Raw genomic sequence first — 21,132 nt, 5'->3', positions numbered from 1 at the left:
GCTCATTTGGGCTAAGCCTTCTCTTTTATCTTCCCTTCCGCCCCCCTCTTTTTTCTTTTTTTTTTTTCTTTTTTTCTTTCATTTGGGTGGGACTCCTGATTGCTCAGAAGCGTTCCAAGGTGCAACTTGACTGCACCACGGTTGTTACAACCAGCTATATCTGTTCAGCCATCTCTCACCAAAATAACTAGGAGGAGGAATGCCCAACAGAAGAAAAATTCAGAGGATGGGCCTTCTGCAACAGAGCTAATGGCTATCGACATAGACAAATTGTTGGAAAGGGAATTCAGGCTAACAATTATTCAGGCACTAGCTAGGTTGGAGAAAGCCATGGATGACCAGATGGAATTGAGTAGGGCAGAACTGAAAGCCACCAGGGATGATGTTCACAATGTTAGGGAAGAACTGAAAGCCACCAGTGATGAGGTTCACAATGCTCTCAATGAGTTCCAATCTAATCTAAATTCTCTCAAAGCTAGGGTAACTGAGACAGTAGATAGAATTAGTGATCTGGAGGACAGACAAATAGAAAGGATCAGGAGGAAGCCTGGAACAAACAGCTTAGAAGACACGAAAACAGAATCAGGGAAATAAATGATGCCATGAAGCATTCCAATGTCAGAATTATTGGAATCCCTGAAGGGGAGGAGAAAGAAAGAAATCTAGAAGATATAGTGGAACAAGTTCCCCATGAAAATTTCCCCAATCTCGCGAATGGAACCAGCGTTCATGTACTAGAGGCAGAACGGTCTCCCCCCAAGATTGTACATTCTTGAAAGTCCTCGAGACACCTAATAGTAAGAATGAAGAATTATAATTGTAGGTAGGCCCTCTTGAAAGCAGCAAGGACAAAGAAGCTCCTTACGTACAGAGGAAAGCCCATCAGAATAATGTCAGACCTGTCGACAGGAACGTGGCAAGCCAGAAAGGGCTGGCAAGATATATTCAGGGCACTAAATGAGAAGAACATGCAGCCAAGAATACATTATCCAGCAAGACTGACATTCAAAATGGATAGAGAGATAAAGAGTTTCCAAGACCGGCAAGGCTTAAAAGAGTATGTGACCACCAAGCCGACACAGCAGAAAATATTAAGAGGGGTTCTATAAAAGAGGAATAACCCTAAGAATATCATTGAACAGAAATATAGAGACAATCTACAGAAAAAAAGACTTCAAAGGTAGCACAATGTCAATAAAAATGTATCTAGGGGTGCTTGGGTGACTCAGTGGGTTAAAGCTTCTGCCTTTGGCTCAGGTCATGATCCCAGGGTCCTGGGATCAAGCCCGCATCAGGCTCTCTGATCAGCAGGGAGTCTGCTTCCTCCTCTCTCCCTGCCTGCCTCTCTGCCTACTTGTGATCTCTGTCTGTCAAATAAATAAATAAAAATATTTTAAAAAAATAAAAATGTATCTATCAATAATCACTCTCAATGTGAATGGCCTAAATGCACCCATAAAATGACTCAGGGTTGCAGATCGGATAAAACGACAGGACCCATCCATATGTTCTCTACAAGAGACCCATTTTGAACCTAAGGATATACCCAGACTGAAAATGAAGGGATGGAGAATCATCTTTCATGCCATTGGGCCTCAAAAGAAGACTGGGGTAGTGATTCTCATATCAGATAAATTAGATTTTAAACTAAAGACTTTAGTCAGAAATACAGAAGGACACTACATAATTCTTAAAGGGACTATCCACCAAGATGATCTAACAATTGTAAATATCTATACCCCCAATATGGGAGCAGCCAATTACATAAGAAAACTATTAATCAAGATAGAAAGTAATATTGATATGAATATATTAATAGTAAGAGATCTTAACATGCCTCTGTAATAGACAGATCATCCAAGCAGAAAATCAATAAAGAAACAAGAGCATTGAATGACACATTGGAACAGATGGACCTCTTAGATATATATAGAACATGCCACCCTAAAACCACAGAATACTCATTCTTCTCAAGTGCACATGGAACCTTCTCCAGAATAGACCACATACTGGGTCATAAATCAGGACTCAACCAACACCAAAAGACTGAGATTATTCCCTGCATATTCTCAGATCACAGTGTTTTAAAACTGGAGCTCAATCACAAGGAAAAGTTTGGAAGGAATTCAAACACCTGTAAACTAAAGACCACCTTGTTTAAGAATGCTTGGTTCAACAGGAGATCAAAGAAGAACTTAAACAATTCATGGAAATCAATGAGAATGAAGACACTTTGGTCCAAAACCTATGGGATACAGCAAAGGCGGTCCTAAAGGGGAAATGCATAGCCATCCAAGACTCCCTCAAAAAAATTGAAAAATCCAGAACACAACAGCTGTCTCTCCACCTTAAAGAACTGGAGAATCAACAACAAATTAAACCAACTCCACACATAAGAAGGGAAATAATCAAGATTAGAGCTGAGATCAATGAGGTAGAAACTAGAGATACAGTAGAATGTATCAATGAAACTAGAAGCTGGTTTATTGAAAGAATCAATAAGATCGATAAACCATTGGCCACATTAAGCCAAAAGAAAAGAGAGAAAACCCAAATTCATAAAATTATGAATGAAAAGAGAGAGATCACAACTAACACCAAGGAAGTAGAAACAATCATCAGAAGTTATTATCAACAGTTATAGGCCAATAAGCTAAGCAACCTAGATGAAATGGATGCATTCCTGGAAAACTATAAACTCCCAAAATTGAACCAGGAAGAAATTGACAACCTGAATAGACTGATATCTAGTAATGAGATTGAAACAGTGATCAAAAACCTCCCAAAAAACAAGAGCCCAGGACCTGACGGATTCCCTGGGGAATTCTACCAAACTTTCAAAGAAGAATCAACCCTATTCTCCTGAAGCTGTTTCAAAAAATTGAAGCAGAAGGAAAACTTCAAGACTCTTTTTATGAAGCCAGCATTACCCTAATACCCAAACCAGGCAAAGACCCCACCGAAAAGAAATTCGACCAATATCACTGATAAATATGGATGCAAAGATTCTCAGCAAGATCCTAGCAAACAGGATCCAACAGCACATTAAAAAGATTATCCACCATGACCGGGTAGGATTCATCCCTGGGTTACAAGGATGGTTCAACATCAGTAAATCAATCAATGTGATAGAACAAATCAATAAGAGAAGAGAGAAGAAACACATGGTCCTCTCAATGGATGCAGAAAAAGCACTTGACAAAATCCAGCATCGTTCCTGATTAAAACACTTCAAAGTATAGGGATAGAGGGAACATTCCTGAACTTCATAAAATCTATGAAAGACCCACAGCAAATATCATCCTCAATGGGAAAAAGCTCACAGCCCACCTGTTGAGATCAGGAACACGACAAGGATGCCCACTCTCACTACTCTTGTTCAACATAGTATTAGAAGTCCTAGCAACAGCAATCAGACAACAAAGAGAAAGAAAAGGTATCCACATTTTCAATGAAGTCAAACTCTTTCTCTTCATAGATGACATGATTATTTATATAGAAAACCCAAAAGACCCCACCCCCAAACTACTAGAACTCATACAGCAGTCCAGTAATGTGGCAGGATACAAAGTCAATGTACAGAAATCAGTGGCTTTCTTATACACTAACAATGAAAATACAGAAAGGCAAATTAGATAATCCATTCCATTTACTATAACACCAAGAACCATAAGATACCTGAGAATAAACCTAACCAAAGAGATAAAGGACCTGTACTCGAGGAACTACAGAACACTCATGAAAGAAATTGAAGAAGACACAAAAAGATGGAAGACCATTCCATGTTCTTGGATCAGAAGAATAAACATTGTTAAAATTTCTATACTGCGTGGAGCAATCTATACTTTTAATGTCATTCCTATCAAAATTCCACCGGTATTTTTTAAAGAGCTGGAGCAAATAATCCAAAAATTTGTATGGAATCAGAAGAGGCCCCAAATTTCTAAACAAATGTTGAAGAACAAAAATAAAACTGGCTGCATCATGTTACCTGATTTCAAGCTTTACTACAAAGCTGTGATCACCAAGACAGTATGGTACTGGCATAAAAACAGACACATAGACCAGTGGAACAGAGTAGAGAGCCCAGATATGGACCCTCAACTCTATGGGCAAATAATCTTCGACAAAGCAGGAAAAAATATACAGTGGAAAAAAGTCTCTTCAATAAATGGTGCTGGGAAAATTGAACAGCTATATGTAGAAGAATGAAACTCGACCATTCTCTTACACCACACACAGAGATAAACTCAAAATGAATAAAAGACCTCAATGTGAGACAGGAATCCATCAGAATCCTAGAGGAGAACATAGGCAGTAACCTATTTGATATCAGCCACAGCAACTTCTTTCAAGATATGTCCCCAAAGGCAAAGGAAACAAAAGCAAAAATAAACTTTTGGGACTTCATCAAGATCAAAAGCTTCTGCACAGCAAAGGAAGCAGTCAACAAAACAAAGAGGCAACCCACGGAATGAGAGAAGATATTTGCAAATGACACTACAGACAAAAGGTTGATATCCAGGATCTATAAAGAACTCCTGAAAATCAACACACACAAAACAGATAATCATATCAAAAAGTTGTCAGAAGATATGAACAGAGAATTCTCCAATGAAGACATATAAATGGCTATCAGACACATGAAAAAATGTTCATCATTACTAGCCATCAGGGAGATTCAAATTAAAACCATATTGAGATACCACCTTACACCAATTAGAATGGCCAAAATTAACAAGACAGGAAACAACGTGTGTTGGAGAGGATGTGGAGAAAGGGGAACCCTCTTACACTGTTGGTGGGAAAGCAAGTTGGTGCAGCCTCTTTGGAAAACAGTATGGAGATTCCTCAAGAAATTAAAAATAGATCTTCCCTATGACCCTGCAATTGCACTCCTGGGTATTTACCCCAGAGATACAGATGTAGTGAAAAGAAGGGCCATCTCTACCCCAATGTTTATAGCAGCAATGGCCACGGTCCCCAAACTTTAGAAAGAACCAAGATGCCCTTCAACGGACGAATGGATAAGGAAGATGTGGTCCATATACACTATGGAGTATTATGCTTCCATCAGAAAGGATGAATAGCCTACTTTTGTAGCAACATGGACGAGACTGGAAGAGATTATGCTGAGTGAAGTAATTCAAGCAGACAGAGTCAATTATCATATGGTTTCACTTATTTGTGGAGCATAACAAATAACATGGAGGACATGGGTAGATGGAGAGAAGGGAGTTGAGGGAAATTGGAAGGGGAGGTGAACCATGAGAGACTATTGACTCTGAAAAACAATCTCAGGGTTTTGAAGGGGCGGGGGGTGGGAGGTTGGGGGAGCCAGGTGGTGGGTATTAACGAGGGCACGTATTGCATGGAGCACTGGGTGTGGTGCAAAAATAGTGCATACTGTTACGCTGAAAAGAAATTTTAAAAAATAAAAAATTAAAAATATCAAAAAGAAAGATTCTCTCCCTCCCTCTTTCACCCCTCTGCCCCCTTCTCTCCCAATCTGAAAAATAAGAAATATCTATTTATATCAAATGCTGGTGATAAAATGATAAAACAGGCTTGTATCAAATATTGGTGAGAAAGCAAATTTTTACAGTCACTTTTGAAAACTAGTCATTTCTTATAAACATACACTTACTATATGAAATCCACTCCTAGGTATTTACTCCAGAGAAATGAAAAGACAGAAACCTGCACACAAACTTTCTTTTATCAACTGTATTCACAGTAGCCAAGAACTTGGAGATTTCAAATGTCTGCCAATGGGTAAATTGGTAATCTGTGTACATTCTATGCAATGGAATACTACACTGCAATAGAAAGGAGAATACTCCACATACAGACAACTCAGAAAAATCTCAAATGCATTATGCTAAGTGAAAGATATTAGTCTAGGAGGAATAGAATATATACTGTTATTCCATTTATACAGTGTTCTTCAAAAGTAAAAATTATAGAACCAGATTAGTTGTTGCCCAGGGCTGGGATGGCGAGAGGTTTTAATTATAAAGAAGCAGCATAAGGGATTTTTTTTTTTTTTTGGAGTGATGGATCTGTTTTGTGTCTTGGTTGTGATGGTGGTTTCATAAATATATTTGTTTGTCCTAACTCATAAAACTGTATACCAAAATGAATGAAATTAACTGTATATGAATTTAAAAGTGAATAATAATAATGGGTAAAAAGATCAATGTTAATAGAGATGTATTGGTCAAATTACTTTTAATATTGGAAAGAATGTTTTATACTTGACTCGGTGGTGACTTTTTTGGACTCAATCCATTTTTAGAATCAGTTTTCCAAAAATGAATACTTAGGAGTAAAATTTTTTTGTATTTTTCAAATGATTTAACATGTTAAGACATTATTAGGGCATTACTAGATCTGAGTTTATGTGTGAAATCAGATGTGTAAGAACAGTGTTATGGAGAAATTTATCTGAAATGTTCCCATGTGAAAATATGACCAAAGCTATGTGATACTGCTAAGGGGAAGTCATTCTTAAAAGCTTCATTTTTCAAGTACTCCTGAGGCAATAAATTTATATAACATTTTACTCAATGTTTTGCTTGTTTGAATAGAACACACTGAACATAAACCTCTCTGTGGCTCAGAATCTTTATTAAAATACTGAATCCCAAAACTGAGGACAACCTGAGAAATCCCATATCTGAATATGATAAAGTAAGGAGCCTAGTCATACTTATAAGTATGTTACAATTATAGCATGCTTTACAATGTAAGAAAATGAGCTCCCAAATCCTTAATTATTTGTAAAAACCCAGACTAGTAGGTAGTACATGTAGTATATTCTAGCATTTTACAGATTAGGAAATAGAGGCTCATAAAATTTAATTGACTTGCACACTAGTCCACAGTGGAGCTAAGTCATCTTATTTCTGTGTGCTATCATGTGCTAAGTGAGTGCCACATCGCAAAGGGTATTAGATTAGTAAGTCTTGGGGTAAGGCTAATGACTTGTTATTTCAGTATTTAATTCCTTAATTCAGTTACCCTCCGTACCTCAACCCAACAAACCTCGATTTCCATGAAACCAATGGGTTGCCATTTTATTTCTGCAGAAATAAGAACCGGACTTTTAAAATGAAGGTTTTTACAATTCTCTTCCTGATTTTTGTGTAAATGATTAGTAACTTTGTCTATGCTGTCATTCAATATCTTGCCATTTCACAGGCCAAGGTACCTAACCAAGTTATCTTGGTTATAAGGTTTTTATCTAGTTGTTGTGATAAAGAATAAATGTCCCATGAATACTCGCTCTCTTGAGCAAGGTGGCCTTCTTGCTGTTGCTATGAATTTAAGAGAGAAACTGAAAAGGTCACAGCATTGTCTCCTGTCAGGATGTAGACTCCAGAAGTCAATTTAGTGCTCAGCATTGGTATTTGGCTGTTGTTATCAGTGAGGAAGAAATTGCTGTGCTTTTTAATATTTATACCATATTTGAGTACATGTTGCTGTTGTAGCTAGCCAATAGGAAAACACTTGTATATTTTACAGCTGTATCACCACACATGAGGATCGCTCGTATCTCGTATTCCAGGATTTTTTGTTTTTGTAATTACAGCCCTGCAGAGAAGGATCAGAACCATTACCCTTATTATGCGTCAGTGAAATTGAAGTTTATGGCCCTCTTCAGAACTGATTCCAAAACACTTTGCTTCTAAACCCACAGGAGATGATATATTTTAGGTATTTGCCCTCTACTTCCCGGCTCCTCTCTTGACTGTAGCTGAATTATTTAGGAATAGGAATTCCAAATTGCTCGAAAATGTGACCGCCATGATAGTAAATGTTGCTTTGATGAATACCATCACTACCCTCTGGCCCAAACATCCTTGAAAGTTTGGTCACATGGCACAATGTGATCCCCTTCAGAAAGTTAGTGGAGTTATTTTATTCATGAAGTTTCAGGGACTATCAACTTATCTTTTCTGCGTCCTTTCCCACATCTGATTTTCTATAATTGGATTTCTTAACATTAGATAGGAAGATGTTTGTATGGGCAGGAAAAAGATTCAGGTGTACAAATGGCAATAGACTGCTATATGACTGTCTTTAATTCCTTTATAGTTCAATATATTCAGAAAAAGGAAAAATATTTTTATTTCCACATCAGTGTACTTGGTTGTTTCCATACCCAGTATACTAGAATGATTTCTGTTTGGTTTGGCTTATAGTGTTTCTGTCATTGCTGTTTTCCTAATTTTGAAGGGACAATTTCCTTTGGAAGGGTTTTTTTTTTTTTTTCTTTCTGTCAACTTTTAGGAATAACAATTTCAGTATAAATGCTTTAAATAAGAACCAGAAGTTGCCTTAATCTAATTACGAGGTTCTTTTTCATTAAATGCACTACTAGAATTCACCCTTTTTAAGAAAAAAAAGTTTGACCTGCTTTTTATTGTGAGTTTCACAGGTTGTTTTCCTCTCAATATTAAACACTTTGTGTATTGGTAGAAAGGATAAAGTGCATTTTTAAATTTCTCTTGTGTAATTATGATGCTGTCAGTTTAATTAAAAGTATGTAGTTTTGGGGTGCCTGGGTGGCTCAGTGGGTTAAAAGTACGTAGTTTTTACATGTTTCCTTTTAGTAAAATGCATGTGATTTTGAACTTTGATTTATATACTATAGTTATTAAAAATAATTATTTTGGTTAGTAGAGATATTAGTATAGATATTTTGAGTTACCAACACTTCCTATTTATTTTTAAGCTTTTTAAAGAGAGGTTTTATTTTTATATATACAAAGAACCCCTTTATTCAAGAAAGAAAAAATAAAAGCACCTCTTTGTTTCAGACCACAGTTTCTGGCGTAAGATGTGTGTCAGATGCCTTGTTTGACAAAGAACAGTGAGAGTTCCTGTTGATAACTGACCATGAATGTATGGCTACCACCATCTCTGACTTTACTAGCCAAAAATATTTATTTCAGTGAAAAAACCTTTACTTCCCAATGTACCAACACTAACCAGATAGGGTTTTCCTCTCTCTCTCTTTTTTTGTCCTTAAAGTTTTTACTTATTCTGAACAAATTTAATAAGCATTCGCATTATATATAATTGTCACTTAGAGCCTATTTCCCTTTGGCAAACAAATTCTTGCCCATTACTGGGAATTAGTTCAATTAAATAAATTTTGCAGCTTTGAAGCACTGAAACTGTATTAAAAAAAACGGCATGCAAACTCTGCATACACCCAACACTTACTACAATTTTCAGAGTATCTTCTTTTATTTTTAGATGAATCTACGTTCTGTATTTACTGTAGAACAACAAAGGATTTTACAGCGTTATTATGAAAATGGAATGACAAATCAAAGTAAAAATTGCTTTCAGCTCATATTACAGTGTGCACAGGAGACTAAGCTGGACTTCAGTGTAGTCAGGGTAAGTATTGAGGCTGTCATTCTTGAATTTATAGCTTTTTATAAGTGATAATTGCTTCCTATGAGAAAAACTATCAGAGTATGAAGTCACTAATGTTATAAACAGTTTCATTTCCCTGGTATAAAAATACTACTTTCTTAAAAAATAATAAATAGAGCTAATCATTTAGTATGTATTTGTTTCTGTAAATACCTTGAAAACACTAAAACTTTTGCATTGTAAACATAGCTTTAAAAAAATCCTAATCCTTTGAACTAATGAATACTTTTAAGATTAGTTGCTTATCCTGTGCCTTCTTTAAACCCAGGATTAATTTGGAGATAACCTGCCAAAATTATATCAGTAACACAGGCATTTACCAAGGGACTATTGTGCACCTAGAATATTTTCTTGGTGTATTTGAATTTTTTTCAGGCGTTTTTGACTTCGGTATTTTGGGCTTTTTTAGGAAAACTGGGCCTATTTTATGAATACCCACTCCTTATCCTAAGTAAAATGCATGGATTTTAATGGCTTAATTAACGAGTAAGAAACAAGAAATCCCATGGGAGGAAATTTTCTTTTATCACAACCATAGTTATTCAGCTGTAAAAATCAGAGCCCTTAAACTTCTTTGAAAGACAATGAGAAGGTGATGGAAAGGAGATGAGACAAATCTAACAGAATTAGTTACAGATTTTATTGGAGTACATAGGTCCTTTCATGTTTGTCTGAACATGGTACAAATACTCCTGGCTTGAATAGTTATGGATTCACAGATTGACGACTTTCTCATCCTTGTCATTCTTTAGGCTACTTTGTCAAAGAGAATCTAGGACATCAGTTTTTAGGTTTATTTCTTTTGGAAGAACTTTCAAAAGACCCTAATTATAAAAGAAATCTCTTGACAAGCAGAATTCTTTGGAAAAACTATTTCTTAAAGACTAAAGGATATATTTACCTTTGAACAGGGAATTATGATACCAATTCTAGGGAATTATCACATGATATCTGTTTTTATGTGCTGAGATCAATCATCATATTCAGATTCATGTAAGAACTAGAAATATCTTCTTTCTATTTGTAGATATAAATTCCCTATTTGAATTTACAGCTCAAATTTCTTCTTTACTATGAATTCTAGACTATTTAATTTTTTTGTACCAGATTTGGTAAAATTGTGCCATAAATAGTTGATAAAATAGTTATATTAATATAATATATTAATATTTAATAGTTAATAATATATCATAGTATATCACATTATATAGTATATTATATATCATATGTAATAATAATAATCATTATATAAATATCAGATGACATATGATATTTATATAATTATAATTATATCATATGTAATTATATATATATAATTATATCATATATCATATAACATATTATATTTATATAATGATTATTATTTTACAATTATATTTTTATATATTTATATATAATCATATTTTATACATATGTGATTTTATAGTATATAATAACCAATATATATTATATATTGTACTATATATAATGGTTATATAATAAATATAATTAACATTGATTATAAATAACATAATTAATTAACATAATACAATAAAATTTGGTAAAATAAGAGAAAGTGTGTTTTAAGGTCAAAGATTGTCCTGGTATATTCAAGTTCCTACTTCCCTTTAGTAAATCTCATAGAAAAATGTTTAATTTCCTTAGAAAAAAATAAATTTTATATTTCAAATTGACAAGATTGCATTTTACAAGTAAAAATTCATTGTTTTTGGAGTGACTGTTTTTCTTTTTCTTCTTATTTTTTCTTCCTTTTTCCTTTTATTTTATCATTACTTAAAAGTGAAAAGCCTTATCAGACAGCTTCTTAGGTACTTTGTGATGGTTCATATTTCCAGTTTGTCATTGCAATAACCTACTTGATTGTACTTGAATATTGACAGTGCTGAAATGCAAACATTTATATTTATGTTCCAAATGGTATGAAATCTAAAAAAACAATTAGAATGACAGAAATAAATTCATAGATTTTAAGCTTACAAGTAAAATATTACTTAAGTTTTAAGGACTTGTGTAAAACAGATTCATTCTCTCTGTTCTAAACGAGTGTAAATTGTACAGAAATTCAGTCTTCCTAATCTAAATTCCAGCACAATTTTGGTTGCTTTCTGCAGTCTGAGAAGGGAGTTGTTTATAGATCCATTATTCTATAACCTCTCTTGTCCTCAATATTTTCCTAGGTGTATATGTTGTACTTGAAAGAGACCTTTCTTTATTATTTTAATATAATATTTATTGTGTTTTTCCTCAGAACTCAAGTGTTATGGTACTAAGAACCTGATCCCAATGTAAAATGAACTTAAAAGGGTCCTGAGACCGAGCCCTGCGTCAGGCTCTCTGCTCAGCGAGGAGCTTGCTTCCCTTCCTTTCTCTCTGCCTTCCTCTCTGCCTACTTGTGATCTCTGTCTGTCAAATAAATAAATAAAATCTTTAAAAAAAAAATAAAAACACATCACATAAAGGTTAACCAAATACACCCTGCAGCATGTTTGTGAAAGGCTAGTTTATTTAATATTTTCACTTATTTTTTTAAAAATTTGTAATATATTAATGTGTTTTGGCAGTTTATACTGTGGTATACATTTTAAAATACTTATAAGTTTTACTGATCACATTATGGAATGTAATATTTCTTATTGCATATTTTTATTGTATAATCATGATTCAGTGTAATATTACTAAGATCATTATAACAGATTACTTATATAAAAGTGCATATTTTGTAATCAAATTTGAATGCCAATCTCTTGTGTTATTTTTATTAATAATGATTATTCTGTTTATAAAAGTAATGCACATTTACTAGATAAAATTTCGTAAGTAGAGAAAAATACAAAGAAGTAAATAACCACCATAAATTGGTAACAAACGGGAAAATATTTGCAACTTGTGACTGTTGCTATCTCTAGTAAAAAATAGCTTTTATAAATAAACTTAAAAAGATAAATACCCCAATATAAAAATGAGTAAAATTAATGGCTAAGCATAATATAATAACCATAGAAATTCAAATGCAAAGAGAAATTATATACCTTATATTAACTCCTAGCTAGTAAACACTACAAAAAGAAAATGCGAGATGTTGGTGAGGGAGTGCAGAAATCAGAACTCTTATACATTAGAGGGTACTTTGAACATATCAAAAAGCCCAACACTTTCTTTTTTTAGTACATCATTAGTTTTTGATATAAAGTTTAATGATTCAGTAGCACAAAGATGCATATATAATGACATATATTTCAGTATGGTTTATAATAGTGAATAATTCCAAAAATAACCCAGTAGTATCTTGCAATATTAAATTAACCAAGTTATGATATATCCATAGAACAGAAGTTGTTAAAACTGAAGATTACAAGTGTATATTTGTTTAATAATACTATGAGTATTTTCCAATGTCATTTAACATCCTACTTTTAGTATGCTTCCAATCTTTAACTATTAAAAATAAATATATGATGATCATAATCGCATATATACTTTGTATATACATATGATTATTTTAAGGATAAAATGGATTTATAGAAATGGATTTACTAGGTCAAGGGATATAAACATTTTTAGAATTCTTGCTGTAGATTAATTGAATGGATTTTGGGGAAAGAAGCAATAATACAATTCTGTTTTCAAAGTTCTTAGATATTTATTAAGAGCAAGTTCTTTTTTTATGGTTATTTCTTTTTTTATATTATTTATTTGATAGGCAGAGATTACAAGTAGAGAGGCAGGCAGGGAGAGAGAAGAGGAAGCAGTCTCCCTGCTGAGCAGAAAGCCCGATGTGGGGCTCGATCCCAAGACCCTCGGATCATGACCTGAGCCGAAGGCAGAGACTTTAACCCACTGAGCCACCCAAGCGCCCCTAAGAGCAAGTTCTTTAACATTATACTGACCTTATACTTTATTTTTATTTTCTAACCTTATACTTTAGTTACTTTTTCTTTTATTGTATCTTTTTTGTTTCATTTATTTATTTTTATTTCTTTTTTTTAAATTCAATTAGCCAACATATAGTACATCATTCATTTTGTATGTAGTGTTTACTATTTGTATAGGCCTTACTTCTATGACAGATGAGAATACAATTTATCACATTGAAAGTTTTTTTCCTATATTTTAAGAACATTTCCATATTGTCATTTTTTATCATTACAGACGTGGGTTGGCAATAAGAGAAGAAAAATGAGTAGTAAGAATTCTGAATCAGGAGCAGCAACAACAGGAACTCTTCCTGGTACCTCTTTGACATCTTCAGACATTACAGTCAGAAATGTAGTTAACATCACTCGACCCTCAAGCCAGCAGTCTTCCTGGACATCTGTCAATAATGATGTCATTGTAACTGGTACATACAGTCCAGCAAGTTCATCAAGTAGGCAAGGGACAACCAAACATTCAGATACACAACTTACAGAAGCACATAAAATTCCTATTCAGAAAACGGCCAGTAAAAGTGATACTGAGTTTGAGTTGCACATTCCTGTTCAAAGACAAGTAGCACACTGTAAAAATGCCTCTCTGCTCTTAGGTGAAAAAACAATTATCTTGTCAAGACAGACAAGTGTGCTAAATGCTGGAAATTCAGTATACAGTCACACAAAGAAGAACTATGGAAGATCTTCAATGCAAGCCTCTGATATGATGGTACCTCAAAAGCCATCTTTGTGCCACCAACCTTGCAAAATTGAACCAGTTGGAATTCAAAGGTCGTATAAGCCTGAACACACAGGTCTAGCACCACATAACTTATGTGGGCAAAAGCCACCTATTAGAGACCCTTACTGTAGAACACAAAACTTGGAAATCCGTGAGGTATTTTCATTGGCTGTTAGTGATTATCCCCAGAGAATTCTGGGGGGAAATGCCCCACAGAAGCCTAGTTCAGCACAAGGAACTTGTTTGTCCATTGCAATGGAGACTGGAGATGCTGATGATGAGTATGCCAAAGAGGAAGAGTTGGCATTGATGGGAGCACAGATACCAAACTACTCAAGATTTTATGAAAGTGGCAGATCCCTTGGGACAGAGAACCAAAGTACAGCATTGCCTGGACCAGGAAGAAATATGCCAAATTCACAAATGGTGAATATTAGAGATTTGTCAGACAATGTACTGTATCAAAACAGAGACTACCATTTGACACCACGGACCTCATTACATACAGTAGCTACTACAATGTACAGTAATACAAATCCATCACGGAGTAATTTTTCTTCACATTTTGCATCATCAAACCAATTGAGATTGTCACAAAACCAAAACAATTACCAGGTAATGTATGCATTTATTTTATAAAAGTTTTTTAAAAGTTTTTCTTGATATAAAAAGCTGTGTTTGATATCCAGTTAAACATGAGATCTGCTCATTTAACTCTTATTTTGAAATAATTTGAGAGTTTTTGCTTCAAAGTGGTGCTTTGGGATCTTTGAAGACTCTTGTGCTTTCTTGGTCATGTTTAAAATGGTGAGTTTTTCTCCATGGAATATAATCATGGAAGCTTTCTCCTGATATTTAAAATTATTTTGTTCAGGAAATAGTAGTTTTATAGGAAGTTTGGCATCTCCCATCACAAAATAGGACTAAAGTGACTCGGCTCATCCCCTTTAACATAGATTATTCCTGTAATGGTTTTTACTTGAAATTTGGAAAGCTGTCACTAGATAAGTGGTGCTTTCTTTGGATACATAGCAAAGCAAGTCAGTCATTTCCCTGAGAGATGGTGGCTAAGAAGTCAGAGTATGCAGTAACTCAGCCAAATGCTTTTTCTAAAAGTAATGCTTTATTAAAACATCAAGTGGAATGTTGTTGATCAAGTTTTTAAAGTGTTTATAGAGAAGAGACATTCAGAGTAAAATTTAAAGCAACTTTAGTCCTGTGCAGAAAATAAGTGTTGTTTCTTCACTATTTCACATATTCAGTTGTTTAAATGTGCTGTAAATAATCTCAACACTGAGGCAGAAGCCCACCTCCGAACATCCCAAGACCATAGGTTTCTCTGAAAAAATATATTTCTGAGAATTTGAATAGGACAGGGAAGTTTGCTGTTTTTCCTTGTTACTAGCTGGGCCTTTGTTCTGTGGACCTTAGCCACAGTATTTACGTTTAATCTGGACTTAAGGTCCTTCCAGGCTCTTCTCAACCTATATAAGGAACTAGTTTCTCCTCATCCCCCCCCCCCATCTTATAGCTCCCTGCTTCAAAACAAAAAGCTGTAACAGAGTATAGGAAGAATCTCTCCTGTGCCTAGTCCTAACAAAAGATGGCTGTATCATCATCATTAATATTCATTTATTACTGAGAACCCACTCATTTTTTTCTGTTATTTCCTAAAGCATGCTTAAAGTAACACTGAATCATACCATTGAGATCTGGAAAAAAATTAAAAAAAATAAAAGACTTCCACTAAACCAGCTTTAATTCACCTTCTCTTTTGTACTTCTTTTTATACCCTTTAGTGTTTTTCTTAGTAATATTAATGACAGTAAAATTTACCATCTGTTAAGGGACTTCCACATACCAAGCATCATTAGTCATTTTATATACCTGATCTCATTTAATCTTCTGGACATGTAGCCCACTCTGGATTTATAGGCATTTTATATAAATTTCAATAACTTGTCCAAGATTACACAGCCAGTAAGTCCAATACAGAACTAGTATTCCAACTAAGAAATATATCATGTATTTTTTTATGCTTTATCATATAGTCTAATGATTTCAACTGTGTTAGAATTATTTGGAAGCCTGAAAGTGAAGTTTAGCTTTTGTTTTTTCATAAGCAAATCACTCCCTTTAAAATAACTTAACCTATACATTTTTATAGTCTATTTTTTCCTGAAAAAACTTTTAAAGAAATTAAATTTGTTTTATATAAAAGAAACTCTTGAAAGTAATAAAACTTAGCAAATAATTGAGTACTAATCTCTTTAAAGAAAGGCAGTCTGACATAACAATGAAGAGCATTGACTTAGAGCCCAGTAGACCTGGATTCAAATTTAGGTTTTGCCACTTTCCACTTGTGTGACCTCAGGCAAGTGACACAACTTCTCTGTTTAACAGTTTCCTCATTTGTATAATGTGGTTAATATCCATTTCACAGGAAAGCTGTGACATAATTATGTCACAATCAGTGCAAGGCTACTTGTTCCTTCCCTGGCACATAAACGTTCTTAAACTTTTAATGTTGTAGTTGGAAAGTTAATGAAGCTCTGCTGCTCCACGTCTCCTTTACATTCAATTTCAAGTAAAATATTGCAGAGTCCACTATTATCACAGGGTAGCTGAAGAAGAAATAGCTGTAGGGCTGGCCAGAAAAAGACTGGAGATTAGCCTCAACTTTACCATAATCGATGTACTTAATTAGAATATACTGGACCTTTTCCAACTTGACCTTAGACAGTATGGTAAAGGGTATTTGCAGAGAACCCTTGGGGGCATTACTTTGCCCCACCTTTCTTTTAATTAGTTGAGATTTGGAGAAATCAAAGCAGCCTGAGGAAGTGTAATCCATGAAAATGTCTTAGCCCAGTTGGGCTGCTATAACGAACATACTATAGACTGGGTAGATTAAACAACAAACATTTATTTCTCACAGTTCTGGAGGCCAGGAAGCCTAAGATCAAGGTACTGACAGATTCGGTATCTGGTAAAGGGATGTTTCCTAATTCATAAATGACAGTCCTCTCACTGTGTCCTCATATGACAGAAGGGACAAGGGAGCTCCCTGGGTTTGCTATTATAAGGAAACTAATCCCATATATGAGGGTCCATTCTCATGGCCTAATCACCTCTCAAAAGCCCAACCTCGAAACACCATCGCACTGGGGATTAGTTTTTAACATCTGAATTCAGCTGAAGTACAAACATTCAGTCTATGATAGTTATTCTATAGGATTTTGATGAAGTTCTATTACTAAGTTATATTACTATTAGGTGAGGACTTAAAAAAATGGAACTTATAGTCATATTGGCAACTTTCTATAAAATTACAAGCAATTCTCATTAGTTTCTGACTTTAGGACTATATAACAGAGATATCTGCCTCTTCTTCCTGTCACACTAGGTATCTTCCAGTTGAGGTCCTATTCCTGAAAGATAGTCTAGTTCCAAGCGATCTAGGTGAGTGAGTACAGTTGAAGGACTCCCAGAGGATGCTGAAAGGAAGCTCTGTTTTGGATCCTCTTGGGAATACCATATTAAGGCTTGAAGTGGTAGTAAGGAAACTGTCAGGGGGTAGCTATGTCAGGATACTAAAGTTCAGTTCTAATTTTTTTCTTTACAGGCAAGTTTATTTCATTTTGTATACACGTTTTTTGGTAATTGCAAGCTTCTATTTAAATTCCAGTTACTATACAGTGTAATAACAGTTTTAGGTGTAGAATTTACTGATTTATCGTTTACATACAACACCCAGTGCTCATCACAATTGTCCTCCTTAATACCCATTGCCCATTTAACTGATCCCCCCACCCACCTGCCCTCCAGCAACCCTGTTTGTTCTCTATAATAAAGAGTCCGTTTTATGGTTGGCCTCTCTCTTTTCCCCCCATATTCATTTGCTTTGTTTCTTAAATTCCACATATGAATGAAATAATACAGTATTTGTCTTTTTCTGGTTGACTTATTTCTCTTAGCTCCATCCATGTCATTGCAAATGGCAAGTTTTCATTCCTTTTATGGCTGAGTAATATTCCATTGTGTATATATGCCACTTCTTCTTTATGCCTTTATCAATAGACATCTGGGCTCTTTCCATAATTTGGCTATGGTTGATAATGTTGCCATAAATATCAGGGTGTGAAAGACCCCTCCCCTAGAAGATAGATAGGATAACTAACCGCTGGCTTTTAGGCGTAAATTAGGTTATTAATTGCTCTTTTGCCCTTCTGTAACTGCTTGGCTTATAGAAATAATAGAAGACGCCATGATGGCATTCCTACCTTCCCCCTTCTTGTTCCCCCTCCCTGCCTCTCTCCTCCCGCGCGCGGGCCCTCAGAACCAATCAGCTTGTTCCCCCTTCCCGCCTCTCTCTTCACGCGCGGGTCCCCAAAGCCAATCAGCAAACTCCACTAAGGCCTTTTTCAAAAGTTCTAACTGTCAACCAATCAGTTGCGCCCCACCCAAAACTTGTTTGTACCTGTCTATAAAAACCCAGCACCACCCCAGCCGGGGGTGCTCAGCTAGCAGGAGCTGCTGACCACCCGCAGGCGCCTGCGTAACAATAAAGAAGCTCTTGCTGATTGCATCCAGTGGCAGTCTTGGATTCTTGGGTAAGGGGATCCGCGGGTCTTTCAGGTGCATATATACCTTCATATCAGTATTTTTGTATCCTTTGGTTAAATACCAATAGTGCAATCGCTAGATCATAGGGTAGATCTATTTTTAACATTTTGAGGAATCTCCATACTCTTTTCCAGACTGGCTGCACCTGCTTGCATTCCCACCAACAATGTAGGAGGGCTTCCCTTTCTCTACATCCTGACCAACATCTGTTGTTTCCTGTATTGTTAATTTTAATATTTCTGACAGCTGTGAGGTAATAGCTCATTTTAGTTTTCATTTTTATTTCCCTGATGATGAGTGATATTGAGCATCTTTTCATGCATCTGTTGGTCACCTGTATGTCTTCTTTGGAAAAATGTGTGTTCATGTCTTCTACCTATTTGTTAACTGGATTATTTGTTCTTTGGGTGTTGAGTTTTGTAAGTTATTTATATATTGGGGATACTAAGGCTTTATCAGGTATATCACTTGCAAAAATTCTTCTCTTCTGTAAATGGCCTTTTAGTTTTGCTGATTGTTTCCTTTGCTGCTTAGAAGCTTTTTATCTTGGTCAAGTCTCAATAATTAATTTTTGCTTTTGTTTCCCTTGCCTCCAGAGATCTTTATAATAAGTACTTGCTATGGCCAGTGTCAGAGAGATTATGGTCTGCATTTTCCTACAGGATTTTGGTGGTTTCCTTTATCACATTTAGTTCTTTCATCCATTTTCAACTTATTTTTTGTGAATCATGAAAGAAAGTCGCCCACTTTCATTCTTCTGCATGTTCCTGTCCAGTTTTCCGACCATTTGTCAAAGAGATTTTTTTTTTCCATTGGACATTCTTTCCTTCTTTGTTGAAGATTAGTTGACATGATAGTGTAGGTTTATGTTGAGGTATTCTATTTTTTTTTTCTTCTCTATTCTCTTTGGTTATTATTCCATTGGTCTATGTGTGTTTTTGTGCCAGTACCATGCTCTCCTCATTACTACAGCTTTGTAATAACTTGAGGTCGGGTATTGTGATGTCTCCACCTTTCCTTTTGTTTTTCAAGATTGATTTGGCTATTCATGGTCTTTTGTGGTTCCACACAGATTTTAGGATAGTTAGTTCTAATGCTGTGAAAAGTGTTGATGGTATTTTGATAGGGATTGCATTAAGGATATAGATTCCTTTCGGTAGTATCCACATTTTTAACAATATTTGATTTTTCCAATCCATGAGCATGGAATGTTTTTCCATTTCTTTGTGTCTTCCTCAATTTCTTTAATAAATGTTTTACACTTTTAAGAGTAAAGATCTTTTACCTGTTTGGTGAGGTCTGTCCCTGGGTATCTTACAGTTTTTAGTGTAATTGTAAATAGGATCAATTCCTTGATTTCTCTTTTTGCTGCTTCATTACGGTATATAGAACTTAAACAAGTTTCCTTATGTTGATTTTGTATCCTGTGACTTCAGTGAATTTGCTTATCAGTTCTAGCAATTTTTTGAGGGGTCTTTTGGGTTTTCTACATAGAACGTCATTTTGTCTGCAAATAGTTAAACTTTGACTTTGTCCTGGCTGATTTGAAGCCTTTTATTTTTTTTGTTGTCTAATTACTGAGAACAGGACTTCCAGTGCTGTGTTAAATCACAGTGGTGAGAGTGGCCAACATGTGTCTTGTTTTGTTTGTTTGTTTGTTGTTTGTTTTGTTTTATTTATTTATTTGTTTTTTTATTTTCAGCATAACAGTATTCATTATTTTTGCACCATACCCAGTGCTCCATGCAATCCATGCTTTCTCTAATACCCACCACCTGGTTCCCCCAATCTCCCACCCCCCTCCGCTTCAAACCCCTCAGATTGTTTTTCAGATTCCATAGTCTCTCATGGTTCACCTACCCTTCCAATTTCCCCCAACTCCCTTCTCCTCTCTAACTCCCCATGTCCTCCATGCTATTTGTTATGCTCCACAAATAAGTGAAACCATATGATAATTGACTCTCTCTGCTTGACTTATTTCACTCAGCATAATTTCGTGTCTTGTTTTTGACCATAGAGAAAAAGCTCTCAATTTTTGTTTTTTGTTTTTTGCATATGGCCTTTATTCCTTCTATCCATATTTTGTTGAGGATTTTTATCAAGAATGGTTGCTGCACACCCTCAATTGCTTTTTCTATATCTATTGAGAGGATCATAAGGTTCTTATCCTTTCTTTTATTAATGTGATGTATCACGTTGATTTGTAAATATTGACTCACCCTTGCAATCCAGGATAAATCCCACTTGAAGTTTTAATGTATTGTTAGATTCATTTTGCTAGTAATTCATGGAGAAATTTTGCATCCATGTTCATCAGTGATATTGGCCTATAGTTCTCTTTCTTTGTGGAATCTTTGTCTGGTTTTGGAATCTGGGTAATGCTGGTCTTATGAAGGTGTTGGA

General features: G+C 35.1%; 1 protein-coding gene across 1 annotated transcript in view; it reads left to right on the top strand.

Moving 5' to 3' along the window:
- HDX (highly divergent homeobox) overlaps positions 1-21,132 on the top strand; it is a 246,624-nt gene that overhangs the window by 43,087 nt on the left and 182,405 nt on the right. Inside the window, exons 2-3 of the mRNA XM_059157804.1 lie at positions 9,268-9,414; positions 13,603-14,718. Coding sequence (XP_059013787.1) covers positions 9,268-9,414; positions 13,603-14,718 — 1,263 coding nt within the window. The remainder of the gene's footprint in view (positions 1-9,267; positions 9,415-13,602; positions 14,719-21,132) is intronic.

Source organism: Mustela lutreola, chromosome X, assembly GCF_030435805.1.
Source record: "Mustela lutreola isolate mMusLut2 chromosome X, mMusLut2.pri, whole genome shotgun sequence".
Classification (NCBI taxonomy): domain Eukaryota; kingdom Metazoa; phylum Chordata; class Mammalia; order Carnivora; family Mustelidae; genus Mustela; species Mustela lutreola.
This window is presented reverse-complemented; position numbering and strand designations above follow the sequence as displayed.